General features: G+C 47.5%; 2 protein-coding genes and 1 long non-coding RNA gene across 11 annotated transcripts in view; 2 read left to right on the plus strand and 1 right to left on the minus strand.

Moving 5' to 3' along the window:
• The window catches only part of Ppp3cc (protein phosphatase 3 catalytic subunit gamma), a 70,877-nt gene extending 60,939 nt beyond the window's left edge, over positions 1–9,938 (plus strand). For 2 of the 4 annotated variants that reach the window (XM_059273369.1, XM_059273372.1), the window contains exons 11-14: positions 4,045–4,126; positions 4,694–4,791; positions 8,498–8,527; positions 9,590–9,938. In XM_059273369.1, the coding sequence (XP_059129352.1) occupies positions 4,045–4,126; positions 4,694–4,791; positions 8,498–8,527; positions 9,590–9,762 (383 nt within the window). In that variant the 3' untranslated portion in view covers positions 9,763–9,938. The remainder of the gene's footprint in view (positions 1–4,044; positions 4,127–4,693; positions 4,792–8,497; positions 8,528–9,589) is intronic. The other 2 variants (XM_059273370.1, XM_059273371.1) reach the window with 2 other exon arrangements.
• Positions 9,939–15,087: 5,149 nt separating this feature from the next.
• Positions 15,088–25,907, plus strand: part of Sorbs3 (sorbin and SH3 domain containing 3) — a 33,016-nt gene continuing 22,196 nt past the window's right edge. Inside the window, exons 1-5 of one of the 5 annotated variants that reach the window (XM_059273373.1) lie at positions 15,088–15,534; positions 16,103–16,187; positions 20,227–20,376; positions 24,531–24,675; positions 24,918–25,035. In XM_059273373.1, coding sequence (XP_059129356.1) covers positions 20,270–20,376; positions 24,531–24,675; positions 24,918–25,035 — 370 coding nt within the window. In that variant the 5' untranslated portion in view covers positions 15,088–15,534; positions 16,103–16,187; positions 20,227–20,269. Of the gene's footprint in view, positions 15,535–15,661; positions 15,966–15,990; positions 16,188–20,226; positions 20,377–21,894; positions 22,196–24,530; positions 24,676–24,917; positions 25,036–25,907 lie in introns of those variants that run through there. The other 4 variants (XM_059273374.1, XM_059273377.1, XM_059273376.1 and 1 more) reach the window with 4 other exon arrangements.
• Positions 17,967–21,850, minus strand: LOC131919250 (uncharacterized). 2 transcript variants are annotated; one of them, XR_009381198.1, is made up of 4 exons: positions 21,287–21,850; positions 20,145–20,314; positions 19,657–19,820; positions 17,967–19,458 (listed from the first exon to the last, which is right to left on the minus strand). It is a non-coding gene; the product is annotated as an uncharacterized LOC131919250 (long non-coding RNA). The 2 variants fall into 2 exon arrangements; XR_009381199.1 differs by lacking the exon at positions 21,287–21,850 and adding an exon at positions 20,675–20,768.

Here is a 25,907-nt window from a genome sequence, read left to right on the forward strand (position 1 = left end):
GTTATCTTACATATGTGCAGGTAACACTCATACACATAAAACAAAACTATCTTTTAAAAATAAAATAGCTGGGCAGTGGTGTTGCATGCCTTTAATCCCAGCACTTGAGTTCAAGGCCAGCCTGGTCTACAGATTGAGTTCCAGGACAGACTCCAAAGCTACACAGAGAAACCCTGTCTCAAAAAAACCTAAATAAATAAATAAATAAATAAATAAATAAATAAATAAATAAATAAAATAAAGATAAGAGCTTTTGTTTATTCAAAGACTCTGTTCAGCATGTGAAAAGGCAAGCTGCCCAGAAGGACGGTATTTGCAGTAAACCAACAAATGGCCCACTGACAAAAGACTGAATTACTACCAATTAAGATGATGGGGTATGAATAGGCACATCACAAAGAGAATTCCCAAATGATTAACAAAAAATATGAAAAGATATTCAGCCACATTAGTAATCATGAAAATACAAATTAAAATCATAATGGGATATGTCTTAGTTAGGGTTTCTATTGCTGTGAAGAGACCATGACCACAGCAACTCTTATAAAGGAAAACATTTAATGAGTTGGCTTATAGTTTCAGAAGTTCAGTCTATTATCATCATGGTGGGACACAGTGGTGTGCAGGAGGGCATGATGCTAGAGAAGGAGCTGAGAGTTCATTCTGCAGACAACAGGAAGTAGTCTAAGATACTGGGCATGGCTTGAGCATATATGAGACCTCAAAGCCTGCCTCCACAGTGACACACTTCCTCCAGGAAGGCCATACCTACTCCAACAAAGCCACACCTCCCAATAGTGCTACTCCTTTTGGGGGCCATTTTCTTCCAAACCACCTCAAATAGTATTTTATACTTACCAGATTGGCCAGAATTAAAGATGAGCCATGTCCAGTATTAGCTAGCATGTGTAGTAATGGGAATGTTCACACACACAACTATAATTTGGTAGATCCCATTTTAATAGACAGTGCTAAACTGTTATCCAAGTTAAACATACACATGCTCTAGAGCTGAGCATTCTAATATCTGGGAACATACCAGAAACATGTGCATATATTCAGCAAAGACAGATGTATTGAAATACATACAAGGACTTCACATGCAGTTCCCAGAAGTTAGAAGCAACCCAATGATTGCTGCAGTACAGGTGATAAATTGTGGCAAAGTGGACGGGCATGGTTCCACACACTTTTAATCCCAACACTTGAGAGGCAGAGGCAAGCAGATCTCTTTGAATTGGAGGCCAGCCTGATCTACTTAGTTCTGGGACAGTTAGGGCTATGTAAAGAAACTGTCTTAAAAAACAAAACAAAACAACAAAATTGTGGCATAGTGCTGCAGGGGAACATGTGTGACCATAAAAATAGGCCACAGTGAAAATGTGAATGAGTCTTAAAACATAATGTTGAATAAAATAAGCCAGACCCCCCCTCCCCCACCAATGTTTAATAGGCCAATTATATGAAATCCCAAACCTGAAACCTGGGCCGGTGAGATGGCTCAGTGCGTTAAGATGCCTGCTGCTGGGACTGAGGACCCACATAATGGAAGAAAAGAAACAGCTCCTGCAGTTTGTCTTCTGACCTCCTCTTGCTGAGTGTGCACACAAAGAGAAAATAAATAAATATAACTTTTAAAAAGTATCATGCATATAGATGTATCCATACATAGTAAAACTTTCAAATTACAGGAAGAAAAAAATCCCAGTGAAAAGCAAAAGAGTGGTATCCTTTAGACAGGAGAGGCTGCAGGTGTCGGAGGTACTGTGGGTTGTGGGCAACATGGGTGACAGCCCTGGGTGACTAGTTTTATAGGCATGTGCTTCTTAATAAATCATGTAGTGACTAGTTTGCTTTGCATAAATACAGAAAACTCATTATGCTTAGTAAAAAGATAAAAACTACATGTCTACAAAAAGGAGGAGATAGAACTTTTGGGAGTCAAGAAAACAAATTCATTGGAGGAGGACAGTGGGGAGGGAGGCAAGTTAGAAGACACATAACAACCCATGCATAGAAATGCCAGGGTGAGACCTGCTACTTTGTATGGTAACTTTAAAAATTAATTAAAAGAAAAAAACAAACCAAAGGTCTTTCCTGCTGTAAGAAAGGTCCATCAAATGTTAAGGCTAGGGATGGAACAAGGTAACAGATTCTTTTTAGAATGCAGTAGTAATATTCACTTAGTTTATTTGAGAACACTAAAGCCTTGTTTAGTAATTGGGGGTGCTGAACGTCAGTACCAGTTGCTAGAATTGAGAATGGAGGAGCAGGCAGGGACACTGAGCTCACCCAAGTAAAATAGATGAGAACCTTTGAAAAGGCTGTTAAAACCCTATTTGCCATGGGATAACTGTCCCTTCTCTAAGTCTGGAGGCTGATCTCTAAAACCAAATGAGTTCTGGGGTGTAAATGACCAAACCAAGCACTCAGTTCCCCAGTAGAAGCCCAGCATGCAGTGCTCAGAGCATCAGTTGCCTTCTCCCAGCTCCGGAAGCTTCTGATTCCCTCTCTGTCTTAACCATGAGTGAACACCAAGGGGCATCGGGTCCCAAAGCAAAGCCTTTACGGGACAGAAGCCACAGCAAGTCCTGAAGGCTTAAACCCATGAAAAGGAAAATGTCTCCTGAAAAGTGAGATGTGCTAGCAAGTCAAACAGCAGTGCAGTGTTCTGTTGAGAGATGTGCAAACTGTTCTTGTCCATTGGTTTGTTCTTTGTGTTGTCTCAGAAACAGTATCTTTGTGTTATCTTCATGATGGGGGGTAGATAATAGTAGATGGGAATTGATGTGAAAGGTTGAATTGTTAAGAAATGGAAGAAAGGACAAAAAAGGAGTCTGTATTTAGCTCTCGTGGAGCGGGCAGTCTCTGAGCTGCTCAGCTACAGCCTGCTCCTCTCCAGGCACTTCACTCAGATTTTTTTTCTCTTCCATGGAAACTCGCACCCTCCTCCCATGTGTCTGTCTTCATCTCCTTCTTTCTTGGTGTCTCTTCCCTGAAGATCACTACATTTCAAGCTGTCCGAAAGGTATCCAACTGAACTGTGCTGTGAGCCGAGTTCTTCCTGTCTGCTCTGCCGCCGTTGATTGGCTGGTCGTTTGGAATTGGTAGTGGAGCAGTTCCTCATGACTTTCCTCCCTCTCTCTCAGTGGGAATGGCTGTTTTCTGGGGGCTTGTAGTTTGACCAGCAGCCCTGAGAGGTGGGAGAGAGGAAGGGAAGCCTATGTATCTTTGTCTGACTTTTGGATGCCATCTCCTGGTGTACGCCTGGAGCTTACCTTTCACGTTTGGGCTGTTTCCTAAATCTTGAGTAAGAAAAGGCCATAAAGTCTTACATGAACTTTTCAATGTTGCCTTTGAAGTGCCGTACCCGTCCTTGTAATCTGTGTGGCAGTATTCCGAAGAAACAATAACTGGTTTGAGTATGGAGATTAGAGAGGGAAAGCGGCCTTCCTGAGTTCAGGTCAGCTGCTCCCTTCGGCAGACCAGACCCTGCATCCAAAGGTGGCACCTAGCATTCTCAGAAGAGAGAGATCTTAGCTTGTAGCAGCTTGTCATTGTGAGCTTTGTTTGTGTCTTTGTGTTTCCTCCTTCACTGTGGACAGCATTTCAGACCTATAAAACTTTCCACTCCCCATAGATGACTCTCCATGTCCTTTGGGGGCCCCTTCATTCATTCTTTACTTCATTTCTTCTCTTCGGGTGTTTTCCTCTTGTTCCTTGCAACTTCCTTGGATTTTTTTTTTTAATTTATTTTGGCTTTTCAAGACAGGGTTTCTCTGTGTAGGCCTAGGTGTCCTGGAACTCACTCTATAGACCAGGCTGGCCTCAAACTCACAGAGATCCGCCTGCCTCTGCCTCCCGAGTGCTGGGATTAAAGGCGTGCGCCACCACCACCAGATGGTTGCTTTTTAAAAATTAGGTTTTGATTCTTTTTTTAAGTTTCTCTTTAATTTAAATACAAAAGACACTCCATCCTGCATTTGAAAAAGCTGTCCTGTTAACCACATCCCTTTAACTCGTTTGTTCTTTGTATTTTCTAAGGAGGCACTTCCGTTCGAAAAGAGATCATCAAGAATAAAATCAGAGCCATTGGGAAAATGGCACGGGTCTTTTCGGTTCTTCGGTAAGGTTCTGTCATTACATGGTGGGATGAAGGCATTTGCAAAGTAGGTTAGAAGTTAGCGGAGAGTAGTGTTTTTAAGGTTGTAATCTGGTGCTAGAACTACAAGTCTTCTGGTTGAGTACAGGTTGAACCAGACTTCCGTAGGAAAGTAACAGTGTTTGGAAAACATTCATTTGGTACTGGCATAGATGTTTAGTGTGGATTTTAGAGCCAGATTCCCCATGTTCAAATTCTGGCTGTCCTTAGCTGTGTTGTCTTGGGTTTAATCTCTGGGTCTTCAGTTTCCTTGTCTATAAACAGATTCTACTAGGGCCTAGCTCACATGTTGTTAGCTGAGTCAGAGGGGATAAAGTGTGGGGAACAGTGCCTGGCTGCCAGTGCCTCTGGTTGAAAAAGGAGGACTGGCTAACTGTCTCTGTCTGAAGTGTTTGCAGAACACCTGGGTCAGATGCAGGTAGGGGACCTGTCTTCATCTGTCGCTGCCTTTCTGTTGCTCTCCTTCAGATGTCACTGCTTGGTGTGCTGAGGCGCCCTGGCATTAACCAGGGCTTCCGTGTTCCTTTGCAGGGAGGAGAGTGAGAGTGTGCTGACCCTCAAGGGCCTCACTCCCACAGGTACACTCCCCTTGGGGGTCCTCTCTGGAGGAAAGCAGACCATTGAGACTGGTGAGTATGTAGATGCCTTTTCCAGAACGTGTGCCTGTCACCAGCCCTCAGTGACTTTGTTTGGAACCTGTACTAGAGCAGTGAGATTTACCTGAGGAAAGATGAATCATGACCCTTATTCTTTCTGTATTCAAAAAACTAATAATTCAAAGTAGATTGTAATTTAAATGCGAAAGTTAAAACAAACTCAGGAAAAAAAGTGTGGCGAATAGGCATTGGAGTAGGGCGGAGTCTTAAATAAGATAGAAAGTACTGACCTTCAAAGAAAATAACGTTTATTAAAATTACCCTTATGAAAATGCATAATTAAGAGAAGGAAAAAGCAAGCCACAGAGAAGATTTCTACACTATCTATGTCTGACAAAGGCCTTGTTTCAGGATAGACAACAAATAATAATAAAAAAGAGGTTTAAAATACAGCTCGATGATTTTTTCAGCTTATTTCACCAAAGAGGATTTTAAGATGTCCAGCAAACATCTACGAAGATGCCTAACATAGTTACTCATCTGGAAGATGAATATTAAAGTATAGTGAAATACTACTGCATACCCATAAGAATGGCTGAAATGAAAAAATCTGACAAAATCAAGTATTGGCGTGTCTGTGGAGGCCTGAACTAGATATAGGCTAGTGGGCTAATAAATAGACTCCACCACTTTGACCAACTGATGGCCAGTAAAGCTAAACACATTTGTACCCACACCCTGTAACTCCACACCAAGACTATCCAAGAGGAATTAACATGCATGTCTATCAGAGGTTATGCATAAAGATGTTTACTGTGCTTTTATCATGGCAAGCCCAAATCAGAAGCAGCTCCCCTGCCTGTTAGAAGTGAGTAAGTTGTACTATATTGATACAGTGGGCTGTTGCCTTGACGTCAGAGCACAAGCTCCTGTCTATCAGTAAGCGAGTAATGAGCTCCGAAAGTCGGTGACATTCCTGAAGAAATAACATATAAGTAATCCTAAATTGATTAAAACACCGATTCAAACCAGGAATGAAGAGGCATAAAATATATTGGGACCAGGTCCAAAAAGGTGTGAAGAAACATGTGTATCCCAAGTTAACACATCTATACAGTTCTCCTACTGCCCTTGAAAGATTTGTTCTTTCGAGATCTAGCAAAAAACCTCAAAAATTTAGATTAAAGCAACTTTGTGGATTAGTAAATTTTCAAGTTTTCAAGGAAGCTATATAGACATTTCTCTCTCTTTTTTCACCCAAGTTACTTCCTCTTACCCCAAAACACCCTCATCAGAACTGTTCACAGAAAATTTCCCAAGACTAATTAACAAATAAAATAAAAGTGGATACGTATCTTTTTTAAAAAAAAACAAACAAACAAAAACTTGCACATTTCTTTAGGGGTCTGGCCTTCGGTGGGTTCACCAGGTTTCCTTCAGTGGATGGCTTCACAGCCATGTTAATGAGGGGCAGCACTAAATAGATTCAGTGAGTTATTAAACAAAAAAAGGAACAGTCATGAAGGTGAGAGGAGGTGAATATATACATCGTGTATGTGAAAATAAAAATCCTGCAACCATTGGGTTGAGTGCACTAGAAATAGTTTATGACCCGCAGGATGACTCCGTGGGTGATAAAAGATATCTACTACCAAACTTGATGACCTGAGTTCATCCCCACATGGTGAAAGGACTCTAACCTCCCTCCACATGAGTGCTGGGGCATGCTCATGAATGCACACTTTCACACTTACACGCACACACACACACACACACACACACACACACACACACACACAATGTAATGGGCTGGAGAGATGGCTCAGCAGTTTAGAGCACTTGCTGTTCTTGCAGAGGACCCAGGTTTGATTCCCAGCACCCACATGGTGGCTTCCAACTATCCATACTCCAGTTACAGGGAATCTGACACCTTTTCCTGATCTCCACAGGCACCAACCATGCAAATAGTACACATATGTACAAGCAGGAAAAACAATCATACCTATAAAATAAAAATAAATCTAAAGCAGGGAGGTGATGGTGCACGCCTTTAATACCAGCACTTAGGATACAGAGGCAGGCGGATCTCTGTGATCTGGTCTACAGAGCTAGTTTCAGGACAGCCAGGGCTAGATAGATAAACCCTGTCTCAGAAACAAAAAAAAAAAACAAAAAAACAAAAAAAAAACAATTAAAATATTGACTTACATACTGTAAACAATTGAATTTTATGGTATAGGAATTCTATGTCAGTAAACAGTTTCATGACTTTTTTTCTTACCATGTCCCTTGTTCAGACTGCTATGCTAATAACCAATACAAAGAACAGTTCTATAAAAACCCCAAAAATGTGATACTGGAGGACTGTAGAGATGGCTCAACAGTTAAGAGCACTTGTTGTCCTTGCAGGGGACCTAGATTCAGTTCCCAGCACCCACATAATGGCTCACAGTCATCCTTAACTTCAGTTCCAGGGCATATGACACCCTCTTCTGACCTCCAGATATGCAGGTCACACGTTCATGCACATGAAATAAATAAGTCTAAAATACTTTTCTTTGAAATGTAGTGCTGGTACATACATTATCACACAAATTCAAACTCTAAGTAGACCAGCAACTGTCCATAGAATTTTAGACAAAGGTTTGACTCCCACTTCCTCACAGCTGCATGAGTAATGCCCTGCTCTGTGAGAAGATGTTGTCACTGCCTTGTGTGGCTTATCAGGCCCATCTGAGGTTAGGGAGAATGTGGCAGCGCTTTTAACAGGAGCCTTCCTAGGGGCAAACACAAGCACGTGGTTGCTCTCACGTTGCTGTAGGAGGGAAGGTAGCTTTACAGCTCTCCCCTTCTCGTAGTGATGGGGAAAGCCTCACACTGGTCTTGCTGCTGAGTGGCCTCCCTCCCTTCCATAGAAAAACTGCCATTGGAGGAGTTGGCAGGATTCTAGCGGACTCTTCATTGCTGTATCCTAGAACCTTTTGTGTATTGCAGTTTTACGGTCTGATAGAGAATGGCAGGAGGAAGTTTCCCTATTGGTGCTCATTTTTAAAATGCTTTCGTTGTCACTGAGAGGCGGAAGATGGCTTTCTTAGTAATTGACTGCTCTCCTGAACAAGGAACAGAAGCCATATGGAGTGTCAATGTGAGCTTCTGCATACCTCCCATCTCAGTTCAAATCAGTGCCTGGCATTTACCCCTAGACCAGAAGTAACACCTCACTTACAACCTATTTTTCTCCCTTTCCAAATGCCGGAGCTATTGCAGGACTGCCCTGTTGCTGTTGTTTATCAAATGGTTAAGGACAGTTGGATTATACAGCAGTCATTTGAGAACAGTAAGAAGCAAGATTTTTAAATAGGACCCAGCGACAGCTCGCCTGATATGATCTGAGCAGTTATAAACTCAAGCACAGTTGTGATGTTAAATTATCTGATTTGACAAGTCATTTTGATGTGTGATCACAAGACATAAACTAGCAGCTGGCTATTTCAAATGAAGAGAGCAGCATTCCCATGCCAGCAGAAATGTTAGAAACGTTAGCTCTGCCCCACCTCATGTGCACACCCTCCTCCGGTGCTTTGCAGTAATCCCCTCATTTCTTTGAACTCAGAAATGCCTTTGGTTATGGGTGGGTATGCTGGCGGGGGCTTGGGGGGTCTGTACTGGCAGCATTGCTGTTGGCTCACTCCTCTCTCTGTCTTCATTTTTGCATGCCACTGCTCCTGCCTTCTTGCAGCCACAGTACAAGCGGTAGAGGCGCGGGAAGGTATGGCCCTATCACTCTGTTGGAATGCCCCTGTGTCTGTGCACCCGTCTCAACGCTTCATCGGCATTTCTAAACTCACTTGCATCTGCAGAACTGTGCCGGAAAAGGAGAAGATGGCCCTCAGTGTAGCCACATGCCACCCTGTTTCTCAGATGACCTTCACACAGTTTATGTCCTAAGTCTCTCTTTTTGTAATGACTGAAACTTGTGCAGCTGGTAATGATGATAGAAGTCACATGATTTAAGTAGTTCGTTCTTTATTAAGAGAGTCAGATAGGCATGCCTTGTTACCTAATGACTCAAAAGGGTAGCAGGTGTGGAGGCGAAAGCGGACTAGAATTTAGATGCTCCATTTCTGAAGTTGCCCTAAGGCATTCAAACTAGGGTGACTTTGTTTCTATGGAGACATATTTTAAATAATATCATTGGAATTGATAAACCAGTATTGTAGATTTAGTAATTTTATTAGATAAGATGATTCAAAGGGGAATTCATTCTTTGATGATACAAAATTGAATCAGGTTGGAATTATAGCTCAGTGGTAGAATGTTTGCCTAGAGTGTGTGAGGCCCAGGGTTCGATCCCCAATACCACAAGAAAGAAATTTCACAGTTGGATCAGATAGGCAGTATCTAGAAGCTGTGCTGTTGGTTTTTATCTGATGTTCGGCTCCTGGCTGTGAAGATACAAAGCTGTCCTGAGCAGATAGTGCTCCTGTCACTTGTGTGTGGTCAGGGGGACGACCTGTGTGCTGTGCTCTCCTGGTGTCGCTTTCCAGAACTGGGCAGGTTTCAAATGTGTGGAAGCTAATTAAGAACTAATCTGTTTTCGTCAGGTTTATTTCTGCCAGAGTTTTTACTCTTAGGACAGTTTCTACCACACTTTGAGCTGTGTGGAAGCAGTGGTTGTGGACAAGGCTGATTAATCACGTTGCCTGTCATCAGATGTGTGCTCTGGGCCACCTTCCTGTGTGTTCTTAGAAGATTGCTGTGTGCTTGGAAACTCGGCTAAGCTGTCAACTTTGCCACCTCCCTGAGCACCTCACCTCTTGTTTTTCTGCAGCCATCAGAGGGTATCCAGCCAAGATCCGGAGTTTTGAAGAAGCCCGAGGTCTAGACCGAATTAATGAGCGAATGCCACCCCGAAGAGAGGGCGGGCATCCTGATGGGCCAGTGAAGATGGTACACTCACACGCTGCACGAAGGAGCGAGCACGGAAAGAAAGCCCTGAAATGACTCAGAGCCTGAGCGGCTCAGAAGAGTCCCACCCTGCGATCAAATCGCATTTATTTATTATTGCAGATGAAACAGAAACAACTCACACAACTTAAACGGAGGTGCATTTGTAATTCAGTTGGATTTATTCTGTAAGAAAGGCGACCATTTTATAAATTCTTTTAATTTATGTTCAATATGTATATAAAGTACTTCTGTTTTGTTCCCAGCCCACCCCCCGTCCTAATTTCAGGAATGGATCTAATTGTTGTCTCTGTGTGTGTGTGTGTGTGTGTGTGTGTGTGTGTGTGTGTGTGTGTGTATGTGTGTGTGTGTGTTTTGAAGTCTTATGCTATAAAGGAGACTTTACCCTAATAAAAAAGGGACTTGGAAACCTCAACCCTGGGTTTCTGACTCAGGCTGCTAGGTAGCCCTTCTCTTGTTTGAGGAGGTGATTTCTTTCATTTAAGACTTATAACTTGAGCTGAGCAGTGGTGGCGCATGCCTTTAATCCCAGCACTTGGCAGGCAGAGGCAGGCGGATCTCTGTGAGTTCGAGGCCAGCCTGGGCTACAGAGTGAGTTCCAGGAAAGGCACCAAAGCTACACAGAGAAACCCTGCCTCGAAAAACCAAAAAAAAAAAAAAGACTTGTAACTTTGCTAACTTCAACGTGTCTTTTCATTCCCCACCCCCCCTTTCTGCTTGGTACAATTGAAGAATACCTCAGGTGTCAGTGGCTAAAACTGCTTCTGTTCTGAGGGAAACTTGACTTTCAAGAGAACAACTTAAACCTAGTGACTTTAAGATCTAGGTGGAACTGGCTTCCATAATAATTTCCTTTTAGACTCTTTAGTTCCACGATTGTGGGGTTTTGTTTGTTGGTTTGTGATACATGAGATTGAATCCATGCCTCACACATGCCGTGAGAGTATCTGCCACTCAGCTATCCCTCCACTCACCAATTTATTTTAATGAGTTCTAGTAAAGTTCCTCCTAAAAAGTAATAATGAGGGTGGGCTAGTGAGATGGCCAAGCCTGGTGACTTGGGTTGGATCCCCAGGATCCACACAGTGGAAGGAGAGACCCAACGCACAGAAGTTGTCCTCTGACCATCACAAAAGCACTGTGGAATACACATAAATAAGCATGGAGAGTAGAAAAATTGAAATAATAATACTGAGAAGTTTTCTTAGAATTGCTTGAAGTCCCCTCAGAAGTTTAAGGGAGATTTTCAAAGTTTCAATGTTGCCAGATTCTTTTGTTTTTGTTTTTTAAACCCAGATGAACCCATCTGCAAAGGAAGTTACACTGGAGTATTTTCTGAAGGCCCTCAGGACATGCAGTCTTAAGACCTGTTCTTGCCCTTCTGTGTCATCACATGAGGCATTGCATCTGTTTTTCCCAGCATGCTTCTGTTTTCCACTGTCAATATGTTTAAAAGGAACTTATTAGATAGTGGAATGGGTCCTTGTAATTGAACCTTCTTAAAGGGATTGGATGAGTGAAGGCTTCTGGTCTCCTAGAGTTAATTAGAAAACTAACTTCTAAATAACTGGAGTTTCATCTCTCAGTGATCATTAGGCTGAACTCTGTGGAACCTTGATTAGCAGAATTTGGAACCCAAAAGTAGGGATTCAGATATAATTGCCCCTTAGATTTTTATTTTTCTGACACAGAGTCTCACTATGTAGGCCTGGCTGGCCTGGAACTCACAGAACTCCACTTGCCTCTGCCTTGTGAGTACTAGGATTAAAGGAATGCTACACTCCACCTGGCTTTGGTTTAATTTCTGACACAGGTCTCATGTAGCCCAGGCCAGCCCCAGACTTATTATGTAACTGAGGCTATCCTTGACCTCCTGATCCTCCTGCCTCTACCTCCCAAGTGCAGGTATTACGTGTGCACCGCCACTCCTGACTAGCTTGTTGGGCTTTTTTAACTTCTTAAAAAGTATCCTAACTAATAGAAGACTTGGGGCTGCTTAGGCTTCTCTTTTGGCTCAGTCTGATCATAGGTGCCATATCCCAGCACTCACTGATGAATTTTATAATGACTGTTGGATTCTGGGCACCCTTGATCAAAGCTTGGAAAGTGTAGATCTGTAGAACTCTTTGATGTCATGTGCGATGTGGGAGTCTAGCATTAAAGCGGGTACCTCAAACAATAATACAGCATATTGGGAGGTTTGAGGAAAGCATAAAAACAACAGTAATTTTTACTTTTTAAGAATTTATGGGCTGGAGAGATGGCTCAGCAGTTAAGAGCACTGGCTGCTCTTCCAAAAAGGTCCTGAGTTCAATTCCCAGCAACCACATGGTGGCTCACAACCATCTATAATGAGGTCTGGTGCCCTCTTCTGGCCTGCAGGCATACATGCAGGCAGAACACTGTATACATAATAAATAAATAAATCTTTAAAAAGAAAAAAAAATTTATGATTTTCATGAGGAAAATGAAAGGTTAGCTTGTTTATCTGTGGGGGGTTTTTGGATTTATTTTATTTTATGTGTCTGAATGTTTTGCCTGAATATATGTATGTGTGCCATGTGTGTGCCTGGTACACAATAGGTCAGAAGAGGGTGTCTAAGGTGTCTGAAGCCTTGAAACTAGAGTTACAGATGGTTGTGAGCCACCTTATGGGTGCTGGGATTGAACCCAATACTCTGCAAGAGGAATAAGTGCTCTAAACCACTGAGCCATCTCTCCAGCCCCCATCTGTTTTTGTTGTTGTTGTTGTTTTGTTTTGTTTTTTAATACCTTTGCTAACATTTTGCAGTTTGTTCATGACAGAGATCAAAGCATTTTTGGTAATTGTAGTCTTCCTGGGTGGATTGCTTTGTTCATAACAGAGAGCCAAGTGAGATGACATAGTCCCACATTCCCAGCACTGGGGATGTGGAGGCAGATCAATAAGTTCAAGGTTGTCCTTAGCTGCCTAATGTGTTCCAAGGCCAAGGGCCAGTGGGATGGCTCGGCAGAGAAAAGCACCTGCCACATAAGCACCTGATGACCTGAATTTGACCCTGGAATCCATGGTGGGAGAAGAGAACTGACTCATGAAAGTTATCCTCTGGTTTCATGAGCCATGGCATGAGCATGCTTGCACTCATGAACAACAACAACAATAATAATAATGAAGGACTAGTAAGATGGCTCAGCAGGGAAAGATACATCTTCAAGCCTGATGATCTGATTCCAATAACTGGAACACACTAGTGAAAAGAGACGACCAAGTTCTACTAGTCCTCTGGTCGCCATAGGCACTACTTTGTACATACACAAAATGTTTAAATATAAAAAAATTGTAATAAAATAATTTTTCAAAATGTTGGCTGGACACCAGGTGGTGGTGGCACATTCATTTAATTCCAGCACTCGGGAGGCAGAGGTAGGCAGATCTCTGAGTTCCAGGCCAGCCTGGTGTACAGAGTGAGATGTAAGACAGCCAGGGTTACACAGAGAAACCCTATGGGGGGGGGGGGGGGGAGAAAGAAAGAAGGTGACTAGAGAAATGACTTAGTAGTTAAGAGCATTAGCTGCTCTTCCATAGGACCCGGGTTTAGTTCCCAGCACACTTGCCATTTGGGTCAAAATTGCCTGTAACTCCAGCTCCAGGAGATCTGATACCCTCATCTGGCCTCTCTGGGCACTGTACACACATGTACAAGCTCACACATATGCACATATTCTTTACATTTAAAAGAATAAAATTATTAAAAATGTTTATCTCAGCCATTCATGGTGGCACACGCCTTTAATCCCAGCATTTGGGAGGCAGAGGCAGGTGGATCTCTGTGAGTTCGAGGCCAACCTGGTGTACAGAGCAAGTTCCAGAACAGCCAGGGCTACCCAGGGAAACCCTGTCTTGAAAAACAAACAAAGGAATGAGTTTGAGGCCAACCTGGGCTAGATGAGCCCCTGTCTTGATGGGAGGCAGGGAGAGGGCATTGTGGAGGAAGACAGGATCTTAACTATCCTGAGAAAAGCCTGAAAGAGGGAAGGTCAGGCCTGAGTAGCTGTCTTCTCTGTATCTTCTGCTTTTCTCTCCCCAGATCCCAGTGGTAAAAAAGATCCTTTCTTTGGAAACCCACCTACAAAAGTCAGTCCTAGATGATGTTGTGACACAGTCCACCCGTGGTGTCCCTCACTCCTAAGGACCTCGTAAGCAGGCAGAGGTCGAGGTTCTGCAAATCCCTCGGAACCAAAAAACAGTTCAAAGGCCCATTTGGATGGCCTTCGGAGTCTGTTGTAATAGCCACTGTTTCTTCACTTGAAACTTCATTCGGAGTTTTGGACAGCTTTTTAGATTTAATCTGAACAGGTTTTCCTCCTGGATGCCTACCTTGGGTTTGCCCCTGGACAGCTCTTTCTGCTTAGGGCCACCACTCCATGTTAGGTGCTGGCCCAGTTCCCCAGTGTGGGGATTTTCAAAGCCTTTCTTCTGTTTCATTCCATCTTTCCCTTATATCCTAAAGATGCCAAAAGCACTTCCCTCTTGTTCGATTTTCACATAGGCCACAGGGACCTTTTTTTTCAGAAACTTCTCCCATTTGGAAAAATTAACGTAACCCACTTCTTCAAGCAATTTCCTAGGAATGGCAGAGCACTCCTTTGCAAAAGGACACTTTTAAAATGGACACTCCACAGAGACAGGGCTTCCCAGCCGTGGTTAAATATATACGTATGGAACTTTACACTTACCAAAGGCCAATTCATCTGATACACAGGGAACATCCCCTTTTAATCTCTGTGTTCTGATTAAAATCAGAACACATGTGTGTGCATACATGGTATGTGCATGTGTGTGCTGGGGGTTGCTCAGTAGTGTGCTACAGTGGAAACAGCTTCAGTTTTCTTTGCAATCTCGAGGTGACAGATATCTGTTATCACTAGATATTAACCATCAAAGTATACATGACCGTGGGGGGGCTTGATGTGGCTCCTTGCCTAGGAGCAGAGGCGTCAGACTGTCAGGGAGCGTGAGCCTTGTTCCCACGTACCACTTTCCTTTTCCATTGCCTTTTCTCGTCTTCCAGAGTAGCTTGCTGTTTGATGAAGCTTCTCTCACTAGCGAACACTTCTTTCCTTACCCTGATAACTTGGGAACGATTTCCTGACACTTCAGAATGGGAAAAGAAAAACCCCTATTGGTTTGGTCTGTAGAAAATCATTTGATGACAGCAAGGAGCGAGGGGAGGATTTCTGGAAGTGGAGTAGCTTTGAGGTCTTTTCAGCCTTGGTATTATCCCTTAGTTACTTTTCTCCATGTGGCTTTCAAGCACAATGTCTGAGGCAGCTGGTGTATATAAGAAAAATATCCCAAGTCATGTGAGATGCAGCTGGACTTCCTGCTCACAGCGGTTGAGCAAGAGTTCTCCAGTCTTCAAATGAGGAAGCCCAGATCCCTTCCCTCTGCCTCATGTAAATCTTCTAGCTGATCTCCCAAGAGTAGCCTGTATCATATCTATAAAAAGCTGTCAAGTTCACACTCTAGAGGACTAAATCTATGCTGGCCAATCTGAATGACTACTCAGTTATACAAGTTTAGGAAAATCCTGCCCCACGCTAACGATTCATAGTTTCCCTCATATTAGTGATCATCGGGTTTTTCTGCCCAATGTTTGTATTGAAGATAACTTCCTAACCAGTAAAGACTTGAGGTAGCATTCTAGAACCCCAGTATTTAAACTAGCTGCTGTGGTAACGATGGAACCCAGCTTTCTTGCTTTCAGTTTTCCCTACCCAGACAGAAAGAAATTCCAGAGGAAGAGTGGATGTAGAGCTCAGTGTTGGGTATGAGGCTCTAGTTTGCTAGATTGTTTGTGGTTTAACCATGGGGTTTGACCTCATCTGACAGCCATCCCATCTTCCCTGTGGTCTGTTAGATTGGTGTAAAGGACAGCCAGGATGGGCCAGTGAAGGGGAGGGTTTGGGTCACACGGAGGAATCCCTTTCGGTTCTTGCCGTGGCCAGAAGCTCATAGGAAAGCCGTAAGAAAGAACAGACTTGTGTAGAGAAGGAAGCTAGTCAGCCAAAGGATGGGGCAATGCTCTCTCTCATCTTGGATGCCAGCAGTGAGCTGTGTTAACAGTAGGGCTCTGTGCCATTGCGTTTGAGAGAGGGGAACTACATGACACTGGGACTTGGGAGCTGTCCTGCCTCTATCTAGCCAGCCAAAGTGAATGGGGTCAGCGTTAGCTGCCTTCATCTATGCAGTCACAAAGGTAAAGATGATACTAGGAGCATATTCCCTCCTGGGAGGCCTTGGCCTCACGCCTCAGCAACTGTGGCAAGACGTGCTAAATAACATCTTTGTTTGAGCCAGGGTTATGCATCGCCAACACTTTTATGCCAAGTCTAGGTGGTTTCAGATCAAGCAGCGAGGACGTGGACATGGACCATCCCTCTGTGCAGCTCTGAAGTAGAGCCAAGCACTCTGCCTGCCTGTAAGTCCCTGCCCACATTCCCTTCACTCCCCTTTCACAGTTTTCTAAGTACTATTCCCCCCACCCCCCGCCCCCATGTCCTTTTGGTTTTGGGGGGCATATCAAAGTGAAGTGCACATGATCAGAAGCAGGCAACCAGAGATTATGATTTAGATGTGATTTGGGCTGAGCACATGATGAAGCAGGAGGATCACTACAAATTTGAGGCCAGCCTGGTCTCACAATGAATTCTAGGCTAGCCAGGGCTACATCATTTAAAACCTGAATTTAAAACAAGAGAAAAAGAAACTGTATTTTCATCTGTCCCGGAACTTTTGTAAAGATGCCTTCGGGAGCTCCTCGTGTTCCTTCCTCACAGAATTTGAACCTGTAGCTCATCTTCCCAATAATATCACCTGACCTTCTCCAGGGTCGGTTCCTGGTCTTGTTGCCTAGGTGATAAGGCAGTCACACATGTCGATCTAGCTGGTGGCTCTCTTGAATGATGGACTATTTGCTTGTGCTTAGAGGTTACCTGCATTCTCTTGCTTTCTCTTACGTTAAAGACAGTGGTGAAAATGTTACTTATCAACAGGAGACATTAATAAGTCTGTGAATAATAAAAGTTTTATTAAGAACTTTCTTACTGTACATTGGAAGTCATCTTTAAGATTAAAAGAAGAAAATGCCCTTAAAATTGAAGGATAACTTTATTGACTCCCTGTGTCTTTATTTCCTTGATTTCTTAGTAGAGGGACTTATCACTTGGCTCTGACCCGGGTAATAATTCCAGAGGCGAGGGAAAGCCAGTTTTCTGATGTCTGGTCTGATTTGTAACAATGCCAATGAAGTCCCTTCTCAAGAGAGGACACCCCTCCAGAGAATACCCCACCCCCAGCCATAGTTAATGCTCCGATGGCCTCTTCTGAGCCTCTGCTTTACTTCCCATAAACCCCCTGTCTTTGCCTCTTGTCCCCTCCTGGAATTATGCCCACCACTAACTCCTGCTCTAGTCCCTAATCGTTCTGTGGCCTCTCCAGCAGAGATTCCTCCTTGAAGTTTGAAAAAGAAAAATGATAACTCAGAAAACATAGTCTTACAAAGCACAAAAAAATGTTTTGCAATAGTCATTTAATAAGTTTACATATGATCTTAACCATAGACATGGGTGGATTCCATCCTGGGAAAAGTCAGAAGCCACAGGGAGTTGAAGAGTTATATTATCAAGCTTAGAAGGACTAGACCAGCTTTGGAGTCCTCTGAAAAGCAGATAGATCCCAAGGGGCTGTGAGTGCAAAAGAGCAGATAAGCATCACTGTACAGCTTGGGGCTGGAGATAGGGAAATGGTGGGGCCCTGGAGAGGGACTTGGACAGATTACGACAACAGAGATGGAAAGGCTAAATCTAGGTCTGCCGGACACAGATTGCAACGTTGACATCAAATACAGCCACAGTGTGCAATTTTCAGAAAAGTGAGCCCAGGTTTTTAACTGCACAAAAGCGAAGTGAGCATTTTATGTTCTGTTACCCCAGTGACATCTTGAGCTAACAGTGGCCTTATCCCTTAGCTAAAGCTCCAGTGAGATGAGGTAATGTTTGCCCTTATTTACAGAGTCGTGGGAAGCTGCTTAAGAGCCTTGGAAAGAAGGACGAGACACTGAGTCACACTGACCCCTGCTAGATCAGAATCTAATCCCTACTTTGTTGTCTATTATGGGTAGTTAGATGGCTTTGCTTTCCTCCTCCTCCTCCTCCTCCTCCTCCTCCTCCTCCTCCTCCTCCCTCCTCCTCCTCCCTCCTCCTCCCCCTCCCTTCCTTCTTCCTTTGCTTTTTCAAAGATCACAACTCTTAAGATTTTATTAAAAATCTGCTTACTCAACAGTGGGTTGCTCACTTAGGGATGAATTAAGTCTTAATGCTGATGCAGTGGGGACAGTTCGCCATAGAATTCTAGGAGGCAGAAAGACAGGTTAGCCTTTGTTTGAAGACCAGCGCTCTACCTCCTGGTGCCCTCTGGCCAGCCAGTCAGCCCTCTGTCTCCCTTATCTCAGTTTACCTGAGCTGGAAAGGAAGGCTGAGGCAGACCTAATTTTCCAGCCCCTGGTTCTGTGCCCTCGTCTGTGGCCGAGCTGACTTGGCTTGTGTCCTCTCTGAGGTCATCGCTCATTTATCCTTCTCTGTAAAGTCTGCTTTCTCAAGAGCTGACAACTTGTTCTTTTCGTCCTTTGCGAGAACCGAAGGAAGTCTGTCTAGTTGCCTCTCAGGGGCATCCTGTCTGCCTGTGGCATCTGTTTGTTCACCCATGAAAAAGGAGCACATGGTGGATATGATATCAGTCCGTGTCCGGGCCTCCGAGAGGACAGGCTGGATAAATTGGGCAAGGACTGATTCTTTCCACAGCCTTGGGTCTAGATGTTGAGAGCCATGAGGTGCCTATTATATTTGTGCTATGAAAATATTTGTGCAAGGCAGGCCTGAAATCCTCAGCCTCCTCTTATTCCCTTGGCTTTTAACATACCTGACCTGGCTGCCAGGCCTGACATTGACCATTCTTGACCCGCACTGCATTTTTTGTTGTTCATGTTTTGTTGTTTTTTTTTTTTTTTTCCCACTCAGAATTCCTTCACGTTGCAGTGACTGAATCAAAAAACCCGGACTTCCAGATAGATAGGCCAGTGTGCAAGAGGGCCCTTGGAGCCCCAAAGTGGGTCACTTCACTTTGCTGCCTTGTTTGCCCCTGTTCCCATGAGTGGTTGGCGTATGCGGGGCCATTGATGGAGCTTACTTGGCAGCACTGCACGAGCTGGAGTCAGGAGATGGCCCCAGGGATGAAACAGAGTCCAGGTCTGTGCTGGACTATCCATGGGGACTTGGCTCCAGTTCTCGATGTTGGGTTACTTGTGGTCCTTTCTGGGGCGGTCTGCATATCCTCGGCTACTCGCATCTGGTCCGTAGAAAGAAAATACTCTTCTAGGAGCCCAAATCAAAATGGATGTGACAGTCTACCTGAAGGGTGGACTGAAGGTTGTCCCAGGGAAGGACCTAGCAGGTGCCTTTCTGTGGAGGACAGAGGCCCGCAGCAGAGATGTCCGTGTGACTCATCCAAATGGTAGACTCTTCCTCAGCGCTAACTGGTAGTCACTTGACTGATGGTGCTTTTGAGTTGGTGGCAGAGGACAGAGTACTGGGGGAGGGGGGAGGGGGGAAGAGGGGAGAAGGGAGGAGAATGTGCATCGGGCAGAATTGGCTGCCTGGGGCTGGGTGGGGCTCCGGGTGACTGGAATCAGATAGCTAGGAAAAACAGAGCAGTTACGTAACTGTGTTTACATGAGCTCAGGTGGTTGTGGAGGCCACCCTGAGACCCAAGGCCATGCCAGAGGTGTGCAGGCAGCTGACTAATAGGGAAGGAGGTCCCTCTTAGACAGGAGGGCATGCAGGAGACAGAGGATGACATACTGAACTGAACAGGGCTGCACTATCTGTTGTTACCTGGCTCTTGAACGCCACTGGAAGCTGCCCAGCTGTGAGGCAGGCAGGCAGCGAGGAGCTGGAGTAGGGGGAGGAGTCAGGAAACCAGACACCTGGCTCTTAGTCCAGTCTCGGAACCTTGCTACGTTTCTCCCTTTAATCTTCTTAAGACAGGAGGAATTCTCCTAAATATGAACAGAAAAGGGGGGAAGTATTCACGTTTCCTTGAATTCCTCTGACCTGTGGTCCTAGCGATCTTGAGTCCTGTGTTTTGTGAGGCCATCCAGATACCAGAGAACACAGTGGGCTCCTGCCAGAGAGGTGGGTGCTGAGCCAGCCCAGGCCTGAGTAGCCAGGCAAAGCTAGGCAAAGCTAAGCAAACCGCTCAGCTCTCCAGTGCACACCCCCTTCCTCCCCACTTGCGTCCTCTAAGCCCGTTTACTGGACTCCTCATTCCCATAGAGATGGGACTAGTAGCCAGTCCTCAAGCTCCTTGCCCATGGCTGTACCTTCTCTCGTGAGAAACAGGAAGCTGGGACCTTTGGCAGCTCAGCGGCACCCTCTACATTAAATATTTATCTTGGAGCCCAGGTCAGAGCCCTAGAGCCTAAGAAGTCCGCTGCTGGTGAGGGGGATGGCCAGGATTCCTGGAGTTGGAAGATCTTCCGCTTCGTCATCTCTGGAGAACAAGGAAGACAATGAAAGTGAAGTGGCCCTTCTTAGTCCCAAGGACCCTGACAGGTGGGAGAACTTGGAAGAGGAAAATGGGTAGTTCTTTTCCTTCCTCGGGGAGGGAAGAGGCTGCTTCCCTGGGGTGGATGGACAATTCCAGCTTCAGAGGGGCAGCATACTGCAGCATACTGCGTCTGACCTCAGAGAGGGTCCTCAGAGCTCCTCCACTCCTGTGGGCCTTGTAACCCACCCGACCCCTCTGCCTTCAGCTTTCTTAAAAAGGCAGGTGGATAGTCTCTAAGGAGACCTCATCGGACATCTCATTTAGCCCTCCTGAACTGTGCGATACCTGCCCTTGTTAAAATACCTCACCACTGGGAACTGGAGCCCGTTAGTAGGTTTACATCCGTGGAAGCCTGCCAAGCTTCTTCCTTAAGACTCGCACCCATGGGAGCCCTGGCACGTTCATCTCTTAAGCTGTTCCTTGGCCTAAGTTTTCCGGGGGATCTTTTTTGAGGGCAGCACGAACAGCTCTTTCCCGGCCACCGGGGAAATGTGAAGGTAATAAGAGGCGAGGGTGGTAGGGGCTGTGATGTGCTTGAAAACCACTAAAACTCGATGGCTCAGGCACCAACCCAACTGCACTTGGTATCACCGACCATACCCAACACCTAGCTGAAGTGGATCAGAAACCATTTTCACTGGTTGGTTTGTTGGGGACTTGGGTATCCCAGGAGTGAGTCACGGGCTAGAAGTACTCCAGGGTTTCCATTGTCAGTAAACATTTGCCGCGGCACTTGCCAGCCAAGAGACTGGAGGAGGGGAGGAGGGAGGGCCAGAGAGAACGGGCAGCCAGTGGGCGGTGTCCTTGGGATTCGCGTCAGCACAGCAGGAACAGCGGAAAAGCAGGATCAAAACAAATTCGGTGAATGGGAACACCAAGACCCTCCTAACCTCATCCCCGCCCAAGGGACCCCACCCTTATCCTCCAGTCCCGCGGCACGTCCAGGGTGCCGCTGGCTCTCTTAAGACAAGTTCCTTCCCTAAACTTTGCACGTGTGTGAGCATCCTCACGTTTGCCAGTACACGCGTGGCTGTTCGAAAACGTCTGGCCGCGCGCTTAGACGGGCACAAACTCTCTCCAAGTGGGCACTGCCTTCGCTCCGAGGCCACCGTGCCTGTGGGGCTCCCTTATCTCGGTCCCAGCCTGTCTGCCTCCGGGCCTGTCTCCTGCCTCTCCCAGGCCGAGGGCTGCGTATCTAATGCTGGCTCCACCCGGCCTCTGGCACTATCACTCCTGCCCTCTGTCCCGGCTCTGCAGAACAGCTCGATTCCCACACCCTGGAAATGTCGCTGGAAACTCTGAGTGGCCCCCACCAGCCCGCCCGCCCCCTTCCGACGCCAGCTTTGCGGTGGGGGCTCGGGAAGGCATCTGGGAAACCCAGCAGGCTCCCGTGGGACCCTCGGTGGCCCCTCCCGGCGCCGCCTCCTGGCCGGCCCGGCCCCTTGGGCAAGGGGCCACAGCGTCCCCGTGGCGCGCCTGCCGGACAGAGGGCACTTGCGGAGGGAGGGAGGGAGGGAGTAGCCGGCCCCACCACTCCACCGCAGCACAGTCCCGGCTCACAGTCCAGATCCGAGCCCCAAACTCCTCCCGCCTCACCACTCTCAGGGTCCTGCCTCCCGGCGCTCCCCCTCGGCCTCCCTCTTCCTCGTTGGGCGCCCAGCCTGGCCCGGCGTCCTGACGGGTCACGAGGGCCGCGACCGCCTGCACTTCTCCCTGCCCTCTTGCCCCGAGGGCTCTCCGCGGCTGCGCCAGGCAAGAGCCGGCTGGGATGCTCCTGCCCTCCTGGGCGGCCCCAAGCACCCCCGACCTGCTCGCCGGGGGAAGGTAGGTGCGGGAACGCCAAGGGGCAGGAAGGAGGCAAGACACAGCTTGGGATGGACAGGAGCGAAGGCATAGGGCCCCGCCCCCGGGGTCCCAATCTCCGAGGTTGTATGAAGTTCCACTACCCGCAATCCAGGAAAGGTGAACTTGGAAACCCTGACCTTGTCTGCGGGGAGCTGTAGTTTGGAAAGACCTGGAAAAGCAGAGGACAAAGTCCCCACCATCAGGGCCTCGCTCTGAGGTGGGAAGGAGTCTACTAAACCTAGAAGTACTTCATTCTTCCAGCCCTTTGGAGAGGGCTGCTTGGGTGCAGGGGCTGCCTGAATTCTGGGAACTCACCAGAGGTGTCCGCACACCTGTTCTCTGCTCGATAGATCCCAGTTCTCCAGGAGGCCTCTGTCTTCCTTAGGTTCTGCCTAATGTCTCCAGGCAGGCCCACTGGGAGAAAAACCAGGACCATCTTCCGGCCCCATCCTACCCCTGTGTATTCTCAGGAGTGCCTTTACATGGAACTGAGTGGGAGAGGAGCAGATTGAGGTGTCCCAGGGTCTACAAAGCCTGAAAACAGGTGGTGATGGGGGTTTGAACCCTCTTCCCTGAAGAGGACGCTGGGTGGGACGCTAACATTAGGGAAGGAAGAAGGCCCGTCAGCTGATGGGTGCAACTGCTGATGTTCAGGCATCTTGGCCTCCAGCCATCAGCCAAGCAGGGAGGGGTAGATAGCTCCACCGCCAGTCTGCCCAGGCCTCCTTGGTCTTCAATCCCACCTTGCCTCACTTTCCCTTGGAGGAAGGCCAAGCAGCCGAAACCGGGGTGTGTGTGCACGTTTGGCTTTTGGTAAGAGCTCTAATTGGATCCAGCTGGTGGGTGGGCTGCGCCTCCTCCAGACTCAACCTCCCCTCCCTACACACTCAGGGCTTGGCTGGGTCCCCAATAGGCTGCTCAGATGTCAGAAGGAACCCCCGCAAATGCAGACCAGAGAGGGTGCTACCCCTAGCATCCTTTGTGTACCCTCGCCAATGCCTGAGCAGGAACTGAGTATGGACGACAAGGAACCACAGGCCTCTCTTGTACGGTCCCCCACAACTCTTGTGCTGTTCACATGACAGCTTGCTGCGCACACTCCTGCTGACCTTCTTTTCATCTTAACTCCCATGCCGCTCACATGATCCACCCTGCTCCCCACCCCCCTGCAAGTCATATTCATAGCGATGAATATATTCTGCCCCGCACAGGACACCTCCCAGGGATCTGGTGTCCTTGCTTGGAACCGCCACAAACTCCACAGGCACATACAAGCCTGATTTGGCTTAGTCCAAAAGGTGGTGTAAGTTTATCCCACTGGGGCCCCGTCCAACCATGAAGACGAAGAGGCCCAGATTCTGTACCACAGCTCTCTGGGCACCCAAGCTCTTGTGTGCCCTTGAACCATGACCTCTTTGTCCTCTTGTACCCATCTCCGGGTTCCCCCTTTGCTGGCCTCCATCTCCCAGGTGCTCTGCGCTCCCTTATGCTGAGCAACCTACTGGTTGTCAGGGAGGCTGGGTACGGGAGGGTTTGTCCGTGTGCATGTGTGCAAGAGAGCAAATTCCGGATCTCAGCACCACTCCCGGGCCAGGAGCAGGTCCTCCTGGCTTGTCATCTGTGGCTTGGCTTTCTATCCACCCGCCACTGGCCCTGAGAATTCTGGAGCTGTGATCTGCACAGGCAGGAGGCCAGCAGGTAGGCCGCATTCCCTGGATCCCAACAGGAGTGGCTGCCCTGCCTGGCCATGCTCCCCAGGCTCTCCTTGGCCCTGCCAGGGATGCGGGCATTGCTGGCTGCTTCCTGTGGTCAGCAGATAGGTGGCCTTGATATTGGCTGCCCTTGTGCCTGTGGGCAAGCAGATGCTACCCAGGGCATGAAGGTGGCCGAAGAATAGAAACGAAGTCCTGTGTGCCTGGGTCCTCTCTGCCACCTGCCCTAGTTCCCTGGTGCCTTCCCTCTAGGGGAGCTGGCTATCCTGGCACAGAGAGCCCCAGAGGGGTGGTCAGCAGACTGCAGGCCTGCTCCTGGCCAGCCTCCCTATCCTCCTCCTTGCCTGGCTTCCCCTCCCCCATTCCCACCCAGCGCTCCTGCCCCAGGCCTAACAAGCAGTCCATTGTGCCTCTGGGAGTCCGCACTGGCAGCCTGCAGGCGGGTGCCCAAAGCCGCCTGTTTCCTGGGCCCTTGAGCTCCCACCCAGCTGGCCATAATCCCCTCCCACAACCTACCTTCCTCCCCCACCCGTGGGTTGAGTCAGGAGGGCCCAGGCAGTCCAGCTCAGCAAGGCTTTCTCTTCCTTCCTCCTTCCCTGCAGAGTCCACGCAAAGGAGCAGCTGGCACATCCTGCGTCCTCCAAACTTGACCCAAGCATGCAAGGCCTCCCTGCTGGGCCCAGCCTGGACGATTTCATTCCTAGCCACCTCCGAGCCCATATAGGCCCGTCCTCCCGGGGGACCAGGGTGAGTGAACAGCAAGGAAAAGGGTACCCTGGTGGGCCAGCAGTTGATGGGGACACTAGCAGGCCAGGTGAGGGAGCAGGGGACAGAGAAGGGAAGGAGGGAAGACAGCCTGAGGAAAGATCCAGAGAGCCTCCAGGGCTTCCCCAGGAGGCCAGACTGTGGCTATGCCCCGGCTGCCATCCCTTCCCAATCCAGTGGAACCTCTGGGCCCTAAGCTTGCCGCTCCTGGCCCCTCTCCACAGGTGCCCGTGATCCGGAATGGTGGCTCCAACACCCTTAATTTCCAGTTCCATGACCCTGCACCCAGGACTGTGTGCAATGGCTATGTTCCACCCAGGAGAGATGGTTCCCAGCATCCAGGTGGGTCTGCATGGGAAGATCTGCTCTAGGAACACTGTGCAGGGGATGGGCAAATACCCTGTGCCAGATGGAAAGGAATAGATCTTTCAAGGCCATGAGATGGTCCCCCAGGGAACTGTGAATTCAGCTTAGGGTGCTCTGGGTGATCATGCTTATCCTGAGAAAGGAACCTTGAAGAGAGAACAGGCTGACACAGCCCTTCCCTCCCTCTTGACAAGGGAAGGACATGTACAGGGAGCCATGGCCTTAGGGGTCAAGGGAACTGTAACAGGGCCAGTGATTCAAATGGGAGGGTGAGATGTGCTAGCTTAAGAACGAACGGGGAGTGCCCGCCCCCTCCCCCCAGACACTCAGGACTCTCATGCAACCCGAAAGGCCATGGGGATGGGGGATGCAGCTTTTGAGCCTGCCATCTGGGCCCTAAGGTCTCTGAGCTCCTGGGGACTCCTCAGTACAATCCAGGCCTGAGAGAGAGGGCATCCTTTATTGGGCATTCGTGCCCCTGAGCCGGACACTGCGCAAAGGACCTCGGTCATTTAACAAGTGATTATTGGACACTTACAGCAGGGCAACACTGTACAGACATTCCACAGGCCTCACTTCATCTAATCCATCCACATCCAAGCAAGGTCCCAGTCGATTATGGGCATCTTCCCAGTGGGGCTTCAGTCTCAGAGATGCTCGGAGTAGATGAGGTTGCATTGAGATCCACACCCTTGACCATCCTGGCCTTGAAGCATTTATGCCATTAGATGAAAGTACTTAGAAATGAAATGTTCTGGGGAGGAGGCGGTGGGGGAGTTGGGGACACAGAATACATGCCTGGGGAATGAGTTTCGGGACTCTCTCTGAAGTCATTGTCCGTATGTGCT

This window comes from Peromyscus eremicus, chromosome 9 (assembly GCF_949786415.1).
Source record: "Peromyscus eremicus chromosome 9, PerEre_H2_v1, whole genome shotgun sequence".
In the NCBI taxonomy this organism is placed as follows: Eukaryota; Metazoa; Chordata; class Mammalia; order Rodentia; family Cricetidae; genus Peromyscus; species Peromyscus eremicus.